Raw genomic sequence first — 15785 nt, forward strand, 5'->3', positions numbered from 1 at the left:
AACACTATTTCAATAAAGTGAAGTGAGAATATCTATACTCTACATAAAAAATAAAAAAAAGATAGTTGAACTGTCGACAAAATGACATTGTAAGGGTTAAAATAGCAGAAGTGGAGGTTTCCTTTCAGGTTTGTTTGTTGTGTACAAATAGATTTACACTTCTATCCTTAAAAACTTATAATCTGGAGAGTGAAAAAGCGTGGGGTAGTTTCGTCATTTGGCTCTCTCTTTCTTTATCTTATCTCTTTGTTTCATGTGTTTGACAGCCAAGTACTCTATTGATAGACACAAACTCAAGACACGATAAGGGAGAGAAACAAAGAGAGATAAGAACAAAGAGAAACAAAAAAAAAAAAAAAAAAAAAAAAAAAAAAAAAAAAAAAAAAAAAAAAAAAAAAAAAAAAAAAAAAAAAAAAAAAAAAAAAAAAAAAAAAAAAAAAAAAAAAAAAAAAAAACCGAACCCAGAGAGAGAGAGAGAGAGAACCGCCCACCGTCAAAGAGAGAGAGGTCGGTCACCTGAACTTGAGATCAACTCCACCGCCGATCTGCCCTCTTTCTCTCTTCCTTCCTCTGCCACCCATGTCATTGATCTACCCTTTTTCTCTCTACCCATATTGAGCAAACCACCACAAGTCGAGCGACCCACCATGACCTAGTCGCCTCTGCCACGCGATCTTGCCTCCGCCGCCTCTAAATCGAACCTCCGGCTAGCCCATGACCGATCTCCCTCTATTTCTCAATCTCCCTCTCTTTTCCTCAAACTCTCTCTCTTTCTTTCTTCCTTCCTCTCTCAATTTGACCGGATTTGATAAATGTTTTTGTTTGGTTTTGTTTCTTTTGTGTTTATATATTAAGAAATGATATTATATATTTGTTTGGAAGCTAAGAAAATGTGAGCAACTAGTAGAAAATGTGTTTTCTATAGCATTTTCAAGAACACAACCAAACACTTAAAAATATTTTTCAAAAAATTTTTTAAAATGCCACCAAACACCTGAAAATATTTTCATCTAAAAATATTTTACACATGGAAAACGTTTGACATAGAGCCAAACGCAGCCTAAATTTTTTTTGGAAAACAACTCTACCCCACAATAAGTTAAATAAGTGAAGTTAAGATATTGTTTTTCGAAAGAGAATGATGAAAATGGGTGGATGATATGACTATTAATGTGACTCAAAAGGAGTGTAGCAACAATAAATAGTACGCTTCAGTTTAATATATATACCTATAGTCAATTTGGTCCACACATTTTAGTAAATATCAATTTAATTTACTAATGGAAAATGCCTACGTGGCAAATGGTATGCATTATTAGCACACCTAAAGCTTATATGGCATATAATAATATTAAAAATTACCAAATCAGCATTTTAATAATTAATAAAAAGCCACGTCAGAAAAAGAAAAAAGAAAAAACCCACAATTCTAAATTGATTTTTTTAACAAAAAAATAAAAATAAATTATGATTTTCTTTCATTTTCTTGCAATCCAAACACACAAAAATCATAGGTTTGCAAAAGCCCCAGGACGTGAAAGTGAATTAGAATTTTTCCGACATGATTTGTTTTGATTTGGAGATTGATTTGTCTTGATCTGACTTGGAGGCTTTCAAAATGGGTTTATTAAGTGTTAATCTTTGTCGTTGTACAGTGTCCTTCTTCTCTTTTTCTTGACAGGTTAGTTAGAGATTTCTCCACTTCCCATTTCCAACAACTATGAAAAAAATGCAATTAAAAGACCTAACATGTCTTCGCCTTTCTTACACTAATCTATTCCAAAACCCAACTTTCTTCAACAAACTGCCACCACAAAGACCACCTCATTTCCAAACCCATTTTAATTGAAAGCTAAATCAAAACCCCATTCTAGAAACACAAAGTCACAAACAATCTCAACAAAGCACACATCAAAGGAAAATCAAAAGAGAGAGAAACCCCTTGTCAAGGAAAAGAGAAAGTGACCGCTAGCCATCCATTTGTGGCTCGCAGTGGTCACTAGCGGCAGCCATGGGGTTTGGCTGTGTCTTGGCCATGGCCTGGGTTCCACGAAATCTGCTACAGACTTCATCACCTCCTCATATTTGAAAGTAAAGAACCTATGTCTATTTGTATCCAAATGTTTCAGTGATTTATAAGTATATCAAATGTTAAATTGGTTTGATTCTCTTTGTTCAATTGTTGGTAACCTAGATCCTTTGCATTTCTTGAGATCCAATTGAGATCCAAACACCAACAAAGTTTGTCAGGTCTTTCTCAAATCTTGCTGTGTTTAATTTTGAGTTTTTTTTTTTTTAAATTCTTTTTTTCAGTTGAACAAATCAGTTTAGAATTGTGGTTTTTTTTTAATGTTTTTTCTTAATTGGCTTTTTATTAATTATTAAAATGCTGATTTGGTAATTTTTAATATTATTTTATATGCCACATAAGTTTTAAGTGTGCCAACAATGCACACTGTCTGCCATATAAACATTTTCCGTTAGTAAATTAAAGATAGGGACTAAATTGATTATAAATTGAAAATAACATAGACCAAATTAATTGCTACTAAAATGTAGTGACCAAATTAACTGTAACCTCAAAATATAAAAACCAAAATAGTATTTTTGTCTTTATAATTATAAAGATGAGTTCTAACTGTTTTTCTTTTATTTCATGTTAGATTGTGATAAGGTTAAATAAGATAATTTTAATTATAAAGATGAGTTCTAACTGTTTTTCTTTTATTTCATGTTAGATTGTGATAAGGTTAAATAAGATAATTTTTACGACAAATTTGAGTGTAGAATCTGTCACATCACATAATAACCTGAACCCATTTTTTTAGGTAACATTCAATGGTAATTCATATCACTTTGAAAACTCAGTAACTTCATATTGGGTATCTTACCCACGGATGTATCAAAACATTAGGTATCATAGAAACACCCTTCAAACCAGAAGTATACATGTAAGTGAACTTATGATTAAAAATCCAAGATAAATAAAACATAAGTGCAATTCCTTAATTGCAATACATTTAATTCCACAATTAAAATTAGAGCAAAACTTAAATACAGTACTTAGTTGTTGTTCCTTAATTTTCCTTTTTAAGATTCTACCATGTTGATTTTTTCTTATAAGATGGAAGTGTATTTTTTAGTTAAATAATCATATGGCTAAATCTTAAGAGGGAAACCAGCACCTAAAGTATGTGCCTAAGTTTTGTCCTTAAAATTAATACATATTCAAACACATATTTGCATTAAATTTAATTTTCTTTAAAAAAGATAATATTGTTTGTATCTTATTGGTCAATGCAATCATGTATTTGAATTTGATTAAGAAAGCTACTACTGCACCTAAAGAGTTGAACCAAGTCTTGCCAATGTAAAGTTGGACAAAGAGAAGTAAGCATAGATCTTTGTGTTTGAATTTTAAATCCTTTAATTTTGATTCCGGACTTTTTTTTACTCGGTAATTATTAAGAGCAAAAAATATATAGAATTATATCTTTTATGATGCCCCCCATCTATTCTTAAACTAAAAAAAGATTATCAACCCCATTAAGGGGTGTTGGGTTTAGAGGATCCAAATATCTATAGACATTTGATTTGCAACGAAACATAAAAATATCATGAAATCTTTTAAAATTTCCAAAAATCCTAAAACACCATACCAAACGCCTCATTAGTTTAACATCAAAATGAACATGAAATAAAATTCATTTCATTTTTATTTGATAAATCAGGAAATCAAAATAATTCAAAACTAGAAGAAGTTTGCTTAATTTTTTGCATCTTCAAGACAATCTGTCATCGTCAGCCAATGCAGCCAAATACTGCCAGTCCAGTTCTGAGAATAATGACTACGATTCAACCCAGGAGAAAGGGAAAATTTGGGGGAGAAAGAGTGTGGCTCTATGGTAAAAGCTAAAAAAAAAATTTATATAAGGTAAATTTTGAACCCTAAATTATGCATCAAAATTCAATTTCATACCCAAACTATCAACTAAAATTTAGACCCATAAATATTTGAAAATGGTTCAATGTTACCCTTGCCCGTTCTCTCCTTTTGGAAATGAAGTGATGCCTATGAGATTAGCTTACAGACGTGAGTCAATCTATAGTTAACTTTGATTCCTACTAACAAAACTAAATAGTTTGAAGGAAACACGACTTGTATAATTGTGGCTATTTTTTTTATTATAAGTAAACAGACAACGAAATATTTTCAAAAAATTTAAGGACTATAATGACACAATTGATTGTTTATGAACACAATTTAACCTTAAACTGTAGTTCAAAGGATAAAAATAGTAATTTGGCTAAGAATTAAGTTTTTCTCATTCAAAGCTAAATGTTTTATTTGAGAGGTAGAGGATGGGACAGCTCCTCTCCAATTTGTTTTATCAAAAACATAAAAGGTAAAGAAAGTTTGCAAAATTGCATCACATAATGAGATTTTAAGTATTACTGGAAAAGTTATCTTTTAATAGTAAAAATAAGGTATGTGAAGGTGAATGACAAGATGGTAAGTAACCCTTGTTTTGGCAGCAATTAAACAACACAACCAAAAAAATTTCTTTTTTTTTTTTTCTTTTCTTTTTTTAAAAATAAAACAACCAAAAAGATTTCAACACATATAAACAGACTAATTAATGATGGGAAGACTCTAATGCAAAACCACATGATTCTAATCCAAAGCCAAAGACAAAGAGGCCCCCAGCCCCACTTCGAAGCTTGAAGTTCCCCCCACAAAATGAAATGAAGTCGTTTTGAACATTTTGTAACCATGTGAAACGTGAGACCTTTTGTAGTTTTGTACTTCAAAGACCAGCTGCTTACTCAAAAGCACAATTCTTGATTAGGTTACTAAAGGCCTTAAGTAAAGTCCATTCGGTCCTTAAATTAACCTTTCAAAAAGAATTTAAGCAACCAGAAGTCCAATGTTTGGTGACTTGCTGTTCATCCTGCCGCAAAACCTTAATCAAGATTATAGACTCATTGAAGTGAGATGAGCTCTACTCAATCTAAGCAATTTGATGTATTTCTTCCTATTTTATGCTTCTAGATTGTTATCTAGACCCATAAAACTTCATCACTAGCTCTACTACCAACTGTCAAAACTCCTCCAAATTGATTATAGTCATTCCGTTAATGCTAAAGCTGTCCTATAAGAAATATTGCAAATAAGATCCTATGCCCTTGTAAAATGGCTATCTATGATTCACCAATATGATATCAAAGTTCTGCCCACATCAAGTCTTGGCTAAAATGTCCTAGAAGTTTTTATTTTCGAAGCAACTACTATATAAAGTACAAACCGGTTTGGAATATGGGAGTCTATTTCAACCAAATAGAAGCTTCACAAAATTTTCTCATCCATTATCACTAAACAGATATAAGATGAATATGACAAAACTTAACAACTAGCCAAATATTTTGCTGCAAACCCAACAAAAAAAACAGAGGTTTTTTTTATAACAAAACAAACGGCAATAAGAAATTCTTCAATTACTAAATGGAAAAAATATGTAAATATGAGAACCCAATTTGAAATAGTTAAATGTAAATAAAATTTAAAGGAGCACAGATGCAGAATTCACAAAATTAGGAAAATAAAAAGGGGTTTAAATTCGAAAAGAGAGATTGAACCTTCAGAGCTGTGAGAACGTCATCACTAGGCCCGGAGAAGAAAAGCGAGGGTTTGAGAGAGTGAGGAAAAGATGAGGAAGAAGAAGAAGGAAATACGAGCAGCAAGTGTGATTGGAAATCAGAATTCAGATTGAAAACTATAATGGATATAAAATCATGATATCCCCTCAGGTTCAGGTAGGTTTTCGTATCCACATGTGACTGCTGCTTCCAGTATTTTCACTTCTCTCCATCGTTACTTTTCTCTCCCTTCCCGACCCCTCCGCTCTTCTTTCCCTACCAAGTCACGGAAAATTTATCAACTTATATCCCTAGGGTTTTTGCCTTTTACTTCTTTTTTACTAGAGCATTCACAGCAGTGGGGGCAAAATTTTAGCTATTTAGCTACCCAAAAATCACTTTATCTATTATATCTGCATACGTGCTGTAGCAGTGGATCGATTTTAGCTTCTAACACAATAAAATAATATAAACATTACAATAAAATAATATAACTACCCTAATAAAATAATATATCACACCCCAAAAAAAATTAACAGCACCACCCACAACCCACTCTACCATCAGCCACAGTCATAACCACCATCACTACCACCCCCACCACCACCACCACCGGCACCGGCAATCCACAGCAGAGAAAAAAAAAAAAAAACCCACCACGAGCAAGCACTCCGATCACCAACACAGCACAGCACAATCATCCACCACCACCAGTCCAAAAAAAAAAAAAAAATCAATCACAGCAAATAGAAAAAGAGAGATGGGTGCGGCAGCGGTGGCTTGCGGGAGCTGGGTCGGCGAGCTAGGTTGGTCGAGAGAGGTGAGAGTGACTGAGAGAGTGGGTCGGCGAGCTTGGACGGTGGGGCACGGATTGGGTCGGCGATGGGTCACGGATTGGGCGATGGGGCACGGATTGGGTCGGCGATGGGTCACGGATTGGGTCGGCGATGGGTCACGGATTGGGCGATGGGGCACGGAGTGGCCGGCGAGCTAAGGAAGTGGCCAGCGATCTGAGGGATGAGGGAGTGGCCGGCTTGCTAGAGAGAAAAAAATTGAGGAAGAAGAAGAAGAAAGAGAGAAGCCGGAGAGATAGAAATGAGAATAGATTATTTAAATGAGAGATGAGAGAGGAATGTAATAAAAAAATAATTTTTTTTTTTACCTGTGTGTAGTACACATCTAAATATAGATGTGTACTGTAGCTGTGGAGCTAAATCTTTTAGATTTAGCTCCACTGCTGCGTGATGTTTTTTGTGATTTTAAGTTAAAAATATAGCATTATACCTATATAGCACCACTGCTGTGAGTGCTCTTATTATTTTAAAATATCAACGATACATAAAGAAGGTATCTCCAGATTTTGTTAGCCGCGGCAAACAGGCCAGTTGGGTAGTCGGGTCGACCCATATTATCAAACTATGTTTTTTTTTTTTTTTTTTTATATATATTTAAAGAAAATACAAAAACAAATCAATGGCAACATTTTTAGAGAGAATGAATAAAATCAATCAAGGAGATTAATTGCACCAAATGCCACTTGTTAATATCATTCCAATTCTGACAGTTTTGAACATGACTAAAATTCTTTAAATTACAACAATAAGTGACCATAACTTTGATGACATTCTCAGGCAACAAAAATGCATTTCTTCAACTCCTCTCATCTTGTATAATAATAATTTATATTTGAACTAATAATATTTTTTTTTGTAAGAAAATCTAAATTGGTTTTAAATGAATTGAAAGTAGTTTCAAATGATATTTAAATAGAATAGTTAGAAGTAGTTTTAAATGCATTTAAAATAGTTTTTAAAAAAAATTGAGAAGAAAATAGTTTAAAATTGTTAAAAAGTATTACATGAATATAATTGTTTGTGGGGTGGGGGCAAGGGTTTGAGTTCAAGTCTTTAAGTGAGAGCTTCACAAACACATACACTTAGATTATGCTAAAATCGAATTTCTATCTTGTGTAAAAAAAAAAAAAAAATTTAATAAATTCTATTTGAGATTTTAAAAAAAAAAAAATGTTTTACAAGTTTAGATTCATTCATTTTCATGCAAAGATTAGAAACGAAGAAAAATGCTAGGACCACAACTTGTCACGTGCCAAGTTATAAGTGGCAGAAAAAAAATGTTGAGTTCATTATGTAGGTTCACACTTTTATTACTCACAACTCGCCACATGACAAGTTGTGGCAAAAATTGTGCAATAAATTGTGGTTTTAGCATTGCACAAAGATGAAATGACACTTTATATAAAATTAAAACCAATTTAAAATCTAAAGACACTTGAAATCAAATTAGAATGCAATTAGGACACTTGACGTAATAGAATCTAATTTGGATTTCTGAATAAATTTTCTCTTTATTATATTACTATATATAACATGAGGTAATCCCACATTGGAAATGGTGAAATTGACTTAAAAAGACAAAGTTACAATTATCTGATTTTCAAAAGTTTGCTGGATTGATTCTCCAATTTGATGACCACTCGAGCAATTGTCAACAAAAAATCTATAAAGCCTTTTTGTTTGAGGAAGTTCAAGGTTTGCTCAAGTTTCAGTCAGGTGAAGTGTAAGCAAGGTCAATCAAAGTTTTTGTTCTCTGCAAAATTATGCAAACAAATGTGCCTAACTTGAATTTGATTGTCATTACTATCTAATACCTGTTTTAAACCATATTTTGAAAGTAATGACTCTTCAATTGTTCCTCTTCATTTTCTATATATGCATGTTTTTCCATATTCAGAATTCCAATTAACAAAAAACACAAGAAAATCTTGAGAATTCTCTAGAATTGCTATTTATAGAATTTGTAGGCTTTATTGTATCTTAGAGGTGATTTACCAGTAACCAATTAGTAAATTCTCTTCGAATAAGAGCAAATATCATCTTAAAAACGGCAACATAGCCAGACAAAAGCTACAAGACCCTTATAGTAAATAACTAACTTCATAATGCTTAAATTCAAAGGGGCAAACAAAATTAAGAACGATTCAGAACCAAAGAGCCATTGATGCAGAGGATTTCCATTACTTATGTACATTACAAGCAGCTCCCATGCTGCTGAAAAGTCTATAACCACAAAAATAAGATTTCCAGAACCAGCACAATGAATCAATGGCCGGATACAAAACCAATACCCTTGTTCAGTTCAACGATGTAAACTTCAATTTAGGTTTTAGAAGTCACAACTAATTGGCAGTATATTGGCTGCAAACCAAACTCACAACACAATGGAGAAACACCAGCACCATCTTTCATCAGAATGAAACTACTGACTTAGGATGGGTTGAAGCTTGCAACTGAGAAAGAGCCGTATCACTTTCCTCGTTCTCATCAAAAGCTATTGGTTTTCCGTAGACAGGCTTCCTGTAAATTGTACAGTTATATAATCAGACCGTCTTTGAAGCAAATTTAAGATGTTAAAAAAAAAAAATTTAAAACTTCAGAACTTTTTAAACAGGAAACCAGAAAAGGAAGCTGATGAAAGCTTTGGTAACTGTTAAGCTCTCAGCTCTTAACAAAAACATAATCCGTTTTAAATGTTCTGGAGTCTTTCATTTATTTTTTTGCATTCACAAAAGCTTCCCATATTTATTTTACACTATATACAAATGATATTGAATATCCTTATTTTTAGTGGTGAAATTAACTTATGACTTACTACTACTTTGAAATTAACATGCATATGTAGAAAATGTAATACGTGAAGATTTTTAATAGCATCAGCTAACAAGAAAACGTAAGTTCTTTAAGTTAAGCTGAACTCTTGGCATAATAGTGGTATGTACATTCATTAAGTAAAAGGCCAACAACATAAACATCAGTGTTATCATACAAAACCTACATTTAAGAATGGGAAACTTTACAATGACTTATACATAGAACATGGAGTTAACAGAATGCAAAAATAGGAATTGGTATGCCCTCCCCATACATATCATCACAATTTACCATGGTAATCAAAAGCAAGCCAAACACTCACCCAGCGGCCTCACTAAGGCTATAAGGTGAGGCGTCTTTAGAGCACTGAGGCGAGCAAGGAAAATGCCTTAAACAATGTTTAGGGCGGTAAGGCAAAAGTTCAACCACAGCAAAACAAAGTATGCAACAGAACAATGAGGCTTTTATTTTATCAAAAAAATTAAACACAGCTTTTAAGACCATAACAAACAACACATTGGTTTTTTTTTCTTTCATTATTCTATTCTCTCTCTCTCTCTCTCTCTCTCTCTCTCTCTCTCTCTCTCTCTGATTTACAATTTGTAGAAGCTTCTTGTAGAACCTATTGTTGGATTATTAATTTACAAAAGCTTGTTGTAAAACGTATGGTTAGATTAATTAATTATTGAAGTTTTTGTAAACCTATTGTCATATTACTTAATAGAGCCTAAGTTGTGCCCTATTTTCAAATTAATTAATAGCCCTAATTACTTCATGCAAGATGCAACACATGTTAGAGACTTGATTGTAATATTTCTATACATTAGATAAATAATTATATATAAGTAAGTATATTCTATACATAGATAAATATGATTTAAGTTCTACATATATATTAACAATATTTAGAATTTGGCAGCTCACAACAATAGAGCTAATGCTGTTTTGACAACTTAAATCACAGATGATACAAGGCCTAACCAACTTAAGGTCACCTTTTGCCTTTGACTACGTTGCAATTTACGTTCAAAAGCTACCAGCAGTATACTTTAAATTACAGTCACACAGGACACAGTACACATCAAAGAAGGAAGCTAGCATACCTTTGAGTGATAACACTCTCTTCAGACAAAGCCTTTTCTAACCTCTCCTCAAATGGTGTAGCATGCCAACTCACTTTCTGATCCTGCAAAAACAACCAGCATTCCTTAAATGAAGCTTTTCATTTCAAAGGCCTCAAGCTGAAAGTAAAGAAGCCACAAGACATACCTCCTTGTATTTATTGGTCGAATTTGGGATTCCATTCCCATCCCACCACTTTGGCGAAATATGAGATTGCTCATTATCATTCCAGTGAGCAGCAACAAGCCCAATGATTGGCCTGTCCCCAGGAGTTCTACCAAAATGAGGTTTTCTAGTAGAAGCAGGGTCAAAAATTTTATTATTCTCATCCTGAATGGATGGCAGTGGCTTCAACCAAGCAGACAGGCTTGCTTCCACCTTCAACTCTTTACCAGACAAAGTTTCTTTTACCCCCGCTTCTGGCCTAGGGGTTGTAGTTTCGGGCAACTCAAGAGATTCTCTCAGCTCACCTGAAAGTTGATGATAGTTAGGATCTTCTTCCCTCAATAACTTCCACTGAGACTCACTCTCAACTGGGTTCATAACTGAATACACATACTGGGACCTGATTCGGGTCTTCCCATATGGTAAATTGTCAAAGTTTGTGGGAAAAACGGTTCCAGGTGTTTGCATCTCATCAGACAGCTTAAGTGGGGTTGGATAAGGTGAAGGCTTTGACCCACTCTGATTACCTGGTGATTCGGATTTCTTTTGATTTTGGCTAACATTTTCAGATGATGAGGAAGATGCATCAAAATCACATTGAAAACGCACAGACTTGCTCCTGCACTGAATTTCTGTGGCTGAAATCCAAGGTGAAACTGATGTTGCCATGTTTTCAGTCTGATTAGCATGAAACCTGACAGCTGTATTAACACTTCCTGTTCCACTGCCTTCAGTTGAGCTGAAAGAGACCCTTCCAGTGTTATGTATGCTGGATATACAGCTAGAAGAGAGAGATGACATTGGACAAATGTCAGGAAGCTATTAATCTTGTCAGGTGAATCTAAGTATTACCAAATAATTGGTGTCCACATTTCATAAATATAAACAATTAATACTACCAAATAGCAGACAGGTTGGCTTTGAAATATGGAAAATTCCCTTCCCATGACAGGTGTACTCAATAATTAATTAAAAGTATATCAATTGTTTCACAAACATAATCATTATAGAGAGAAGTACAACCTGCTAGGTGTCTGCTCTTGCAAACCTGATCCCTTTCCCCACTCTTCACTAAGTTTAATGGGAGTAGTGGCCTGCTCAGTTTGGTTGTCTAACTGAAGTTTCTTGATGGATGTGTTGGGAAGCCATGAATGGAATTTTGGAGGCTCTGAATCTCCATCATGTGAAGGTGAAAATTTCGACTTTGCAGATACTTTCCGAATTTCTGCAGGGGTCTCTGCTAAGGTACCACAAGCTTTAAGAAACCTGGCCTGCACAATTTATTTCATACAATCACAAAGATACTTGTCAACAGTCAATAACAACCTTGACTAAAGAAAGTTATCCATTGGTGAAACCAATGCCCTATTTGAAAAGAATGAGGATGATTCTAGTATTTTGAGGATAACTCATGTAGTAGACAGATGAAACAGCCAATAGGTTTGCAATCACACATTCAAATCTGCTGAGATTACAAATAGGGAAGGGGGATAGTTCTAGAATCCAGCACCCTAAAAGCGCCGACAAATATGAAAAAAAATTAAATAATCTAATAAAAAAGAATATGGCAGGCCTTACAAACCATCTATACAACCAAAATGAAGCAAGAATTAACTACAAAATACAAACACCAGAAAATCAGTTCTGATTAAAGCTTTTATGCCACTTGTAAAATCAATATCAACGTGCCTCATAAATTCCATTTGCAATAGCACGCATATATGAATACTTTCTATATGCATGAAACCTCAATGTGACTCATAAAGCTTTGGTCCCAAAACTTTGAGGACGGTGCTATGAAACCTCCTAAGAGTTGGAGACTAATATAGGTCACTGTATGTATTTTTTGTCATTCTATTCTATCCAAAATCATACATTCTATCACCTCTTTAATTAACATATCCTTGTTTACAGCATCTACCAATTTTGTTTTGGGTTCCTCCGCCTTTTTTTCATTTTCTCAACTTGAACTCATATCAAGCAGTCCCCCTCATCTTTTAATCAATAGGAGCTATCCTATCATCAAACCAAATTTCTTCATTTCATATCAAATCTTTCTTGTATTTTTACTTATCCATTTAGCATTCCCATTTCAAAATTTTCAACTTATGCCTATATGCATACCCAAAAAAAAAAAAAAAAACCGCATGCAACCCAAAAACATTAGTCCATTAAGGACAAAGAACAAAAGCCTGATAAGCAATCTATAATGAATAACCAGTGTTTCGCATCATATGGGAAATAGTTATTAATTTAATTAGTCATTACTAAAAAGTAAATTCTTTGGTTCACTTAATTTGTTGTGCTTCAAAACAAAATTAGACTACCATCTCTTCCAAAAGTTGAAAAGTAATATAGCAAAAACGCATGTATAAGCATGTGTTAAGCAGAGGCATAATTCTCTGCTTCTACGCATAGCTTCAACTATGCTTATTCAACGTTTAACACTATAAAATGATTAAAAACTTAAAATTGAACACAATTATACACACCTTCATGTAAACTATTTTTAAAAGTTTAAAGAGAAAATGTAATCTGAATTAGCATAATTGTAACAAACACAATCTTTAGGACCTTTCATGTAATGTCCAAGATCAGTATACCTCATCCTTGAGTGCCTTGTGACTTTCTGGAGATCCGAAACCATGAGCTTCCCTATCAGCGTGAGAATCCTCTTTCTCTACAAAAAAAAAAAAATAGAACCAATTTCAAAAACATTAACAAATTCACAGCTTTAGTTATTAATAAAAAGATTGATGTACTTCAACAATTAGAACCAATATAATCAAAAACTCAACAGGAAAATTTTATACCTTCAGATAGAAAGAGAGACGCCAAAGGATTTTGAGATATCACAGTTTCCTGATCATAACACACAGGGAAGAAAAGTGAGCAAGAAATCTCATAATTCACTTATTCCCTGCTTGGAAATTGAGAAAATGTAGTCTGAAATTAAATTAAGCTATTTGTTACCAATAAACTAAAACAACATAGACATAAAACAGACAAAATTCATTTGTATTCTTTTCTTTGATTTTTCCCAGCAGCCAAACAGGAAGTAAGTTCAAATAATAACTTTTTTTTGTTGTTAAATGTAACCCACGAAACCAATGTTCTGCTTGATTATTTAGAAAATGAACCAAAAACCTGAAATCTTGAATCGCAGTCAACTGAACCCTAATTCGAAAAGGGAAAAAAAAATAGAAGGCTCAAAGACTTAATCTTGTTTTCTCTTCCCTCAATTTTCTCACGGAGGATAAAGAAATGCTAAAATTTTCTAAAAGACGAAAGAAAATCCCTGTTTGGCTGCTTAGGAAGAAAGAAAGAAAGCTCATAAAAATCAAAATCCACCTTCAAAAAACACTACGAACCAGCACCTACGACAGACCTACTACCACATCAAGAAAGAAAGAAAGAAAGCGAGAGAGAGAGAGAGAGAGAGACACACACACACACACACACATTTTCTTTTTAATTTTCTTCTGTTAATTTTTCTCGGGAACCAAACAGAGGGCGAGAGAGAGAGAGAGAGAGAGAGAAATGACCGTAGGCTTGGTGGGATCGGAGGAGACGAGGTGAGGGCGATGGCGGTGATGGTGATCGTCTTTGACACGAAAGCAAGCGAAGAAGCAACCCATAGCTCTGGAAACCGATCTGTCAAGAAACCCCACCACTGATCTACACACTAATCCCAACTCACACTCACGCTTCCACAACCAGCATACCATCGATTTTTTGATAATTACTCACTACTAGTCTCTTATCCTCTACACCTTTTTTTTTTTCTATTTTTCATTTCGCCTTATATACTTCTTCATTTTTAATGCTCAAGTCATAAGCGAATGAGAGCAAAAAATTTTAGCGTGAGAGAGAGAGAGTTGTTGGGTCGTTTTTGAAATTTGAACTAAGAAAGCGAGGGAAAGTTACGGGTTCAGTAATGAATGTGAGTTTTTGGGTTCGGCGCACTCCAGTTGTGTATGTTGGAGTTTTGTACTCGCTGTGTGTTTGCTGTTACTTTTGTGTTTTGGTTTTTAATTAGGGAAATCCTGGGGTTTAAATGCCAAAAGTAATGATTAGAGAGGGCGACTAGTGCTGTTTTGGTCGTGTACGGCAGTGGGTGTGTGTGGTGCCATGTCTTATTATTATTACCTTATTGCCTGGTTTATTAATTTCTTGACAAATAACGTTTCTTTGTTTTTCTTAATTTGACTTTCCCCTTTGCTGCCTTTTGTTTACTACTTTTATGTCATTTCCTTTTTTGATCTTTTAGGTAGATTCTATAGCCAAATCTCTGTGAGAGAAAAATAATGCACAGGGCAATTGACTTTTGTCTTAACTAGTTAGTTTATGGGTTCCAGTTAATTTAATTGATAAAGTCTCTGATAGTTGTATAAGAGATCTGGAATTCAATTTCTGCCTATACCAAAAACTGATTGGTGTCTTGGTTCTGATGATAAAGAGCGCTCATCAGGAGCGGACGCCATAAGTTGAAACTCTCTCTCAAAAAAAAAAAACTAGTCAGTTTTGGTAAGTCACAATTAGTTTAATTGGTAAAATATTTTATTATTAAATGAGAAATAGTGGGTTTCAGTTAACTCAACTGTTAAAGTCTCTGATGGCTGAATAAGAGATCTGGGATTCAATCCCCGTCATAGGTTGAAACTCTCTCAAACAAAAAAAATGAGAAATATTTATTTATATAAATAATCAATCAGCATCTTAGTCTAATAATTAACAATAATGATCATAGAGTAAATGTTATTATTTAAATTCTATCATGTATCTAATAAAAAAAATCTTATCACCCCTATTCTTTCCCAAAAAACTTTAAAAAAAGAATTAAAAGTAAAAAAAGCAAATGATTACTATGGCCCAAAAATGAAATAAAATGTATATGGCAAGTTGGCTTTCTATTATATGTGGTTTTTGAATTGACAGTTATCCATAAAACTTCTATGAACTCAAAATTTAATTTAACAATTAAAATATTTTGAACACCAAATGATAGTTGAGTTTGCTTCTCATTATAAGCTTTTCGAATTAACAAATATTCGACAAACTTCTATAAACTCAACTTAAATTAATAGCTACAAGTGTAATGAGAGAGAGAGAAAGAGTTTTTTTTTTTTTTTTAAATAAAATAAAATAATGTTAAAACACCTTGATAATTTAGCAATATGTTTGGACTATAAG

At 33.5% G+C, this 15785-nt stretch overlaps 1 protein-coding gene across 3 annotated transcripts; it reads right to left on the minus strand.

Moving 5' to 3' along the window:
* Positions 1-8634: 8634 nt before the first annotated feature.
* LOC112006435 (protein JASON) lies at positions 8635-14620 on the minus strand. Of its 3 annotated transcripts, XM_024038702.2 has the most exons (8): positions 14138-14619; positions 13406-13454; positions 13196-13272; positions 11616-11863; positions 11120-11373; positions 10575-10897; positions 10409-10491; positions 8635-9011 (listed from the first exon to the last, which is right to left on the minus strand). In XM_024038702.2, exons 1-8 carry the CDS (start codon positions 14318-14320, stop codon positions 8903-8905), a joined length of 1326 nt encoding a protein of 441 aa, XP_023894470.2. In that variant the 5' UTR covers positions 14321-14619; the 3' UTR covers positions 8635-8902. The 3 variants fall into 3 exon arrangements, with proteins under 3 accessions (XP_023894470.2, XP_023894469.2, XP_023894468.2); XM_024038701.2 differs by having other exon boundaries at positions 10575-11331; positions 14138-14620; XM_024038700.2 differs by having other exon boundaries at positions 10575-11373.
* Between the last annotated feature and the right edge of the window lie 1165 nt (positions 14621-15785).

This window comes from Quercus suber, unplaced genomic scaffold (assembly GCF_002906115.3).
Source record: "Quercus suber isolate HL8 unplaced genomic scaffold, Cork oak 2.0 scaffold_3B, whole genome shotgun sequence".
NCBI classification, from domain to species: domain Eukaryota; kingdom Viridiplantae; phylum Streptophyta; class Magnoliopsida; order Fagales; family Fagaceae; genus Quercus; species Quercus suber.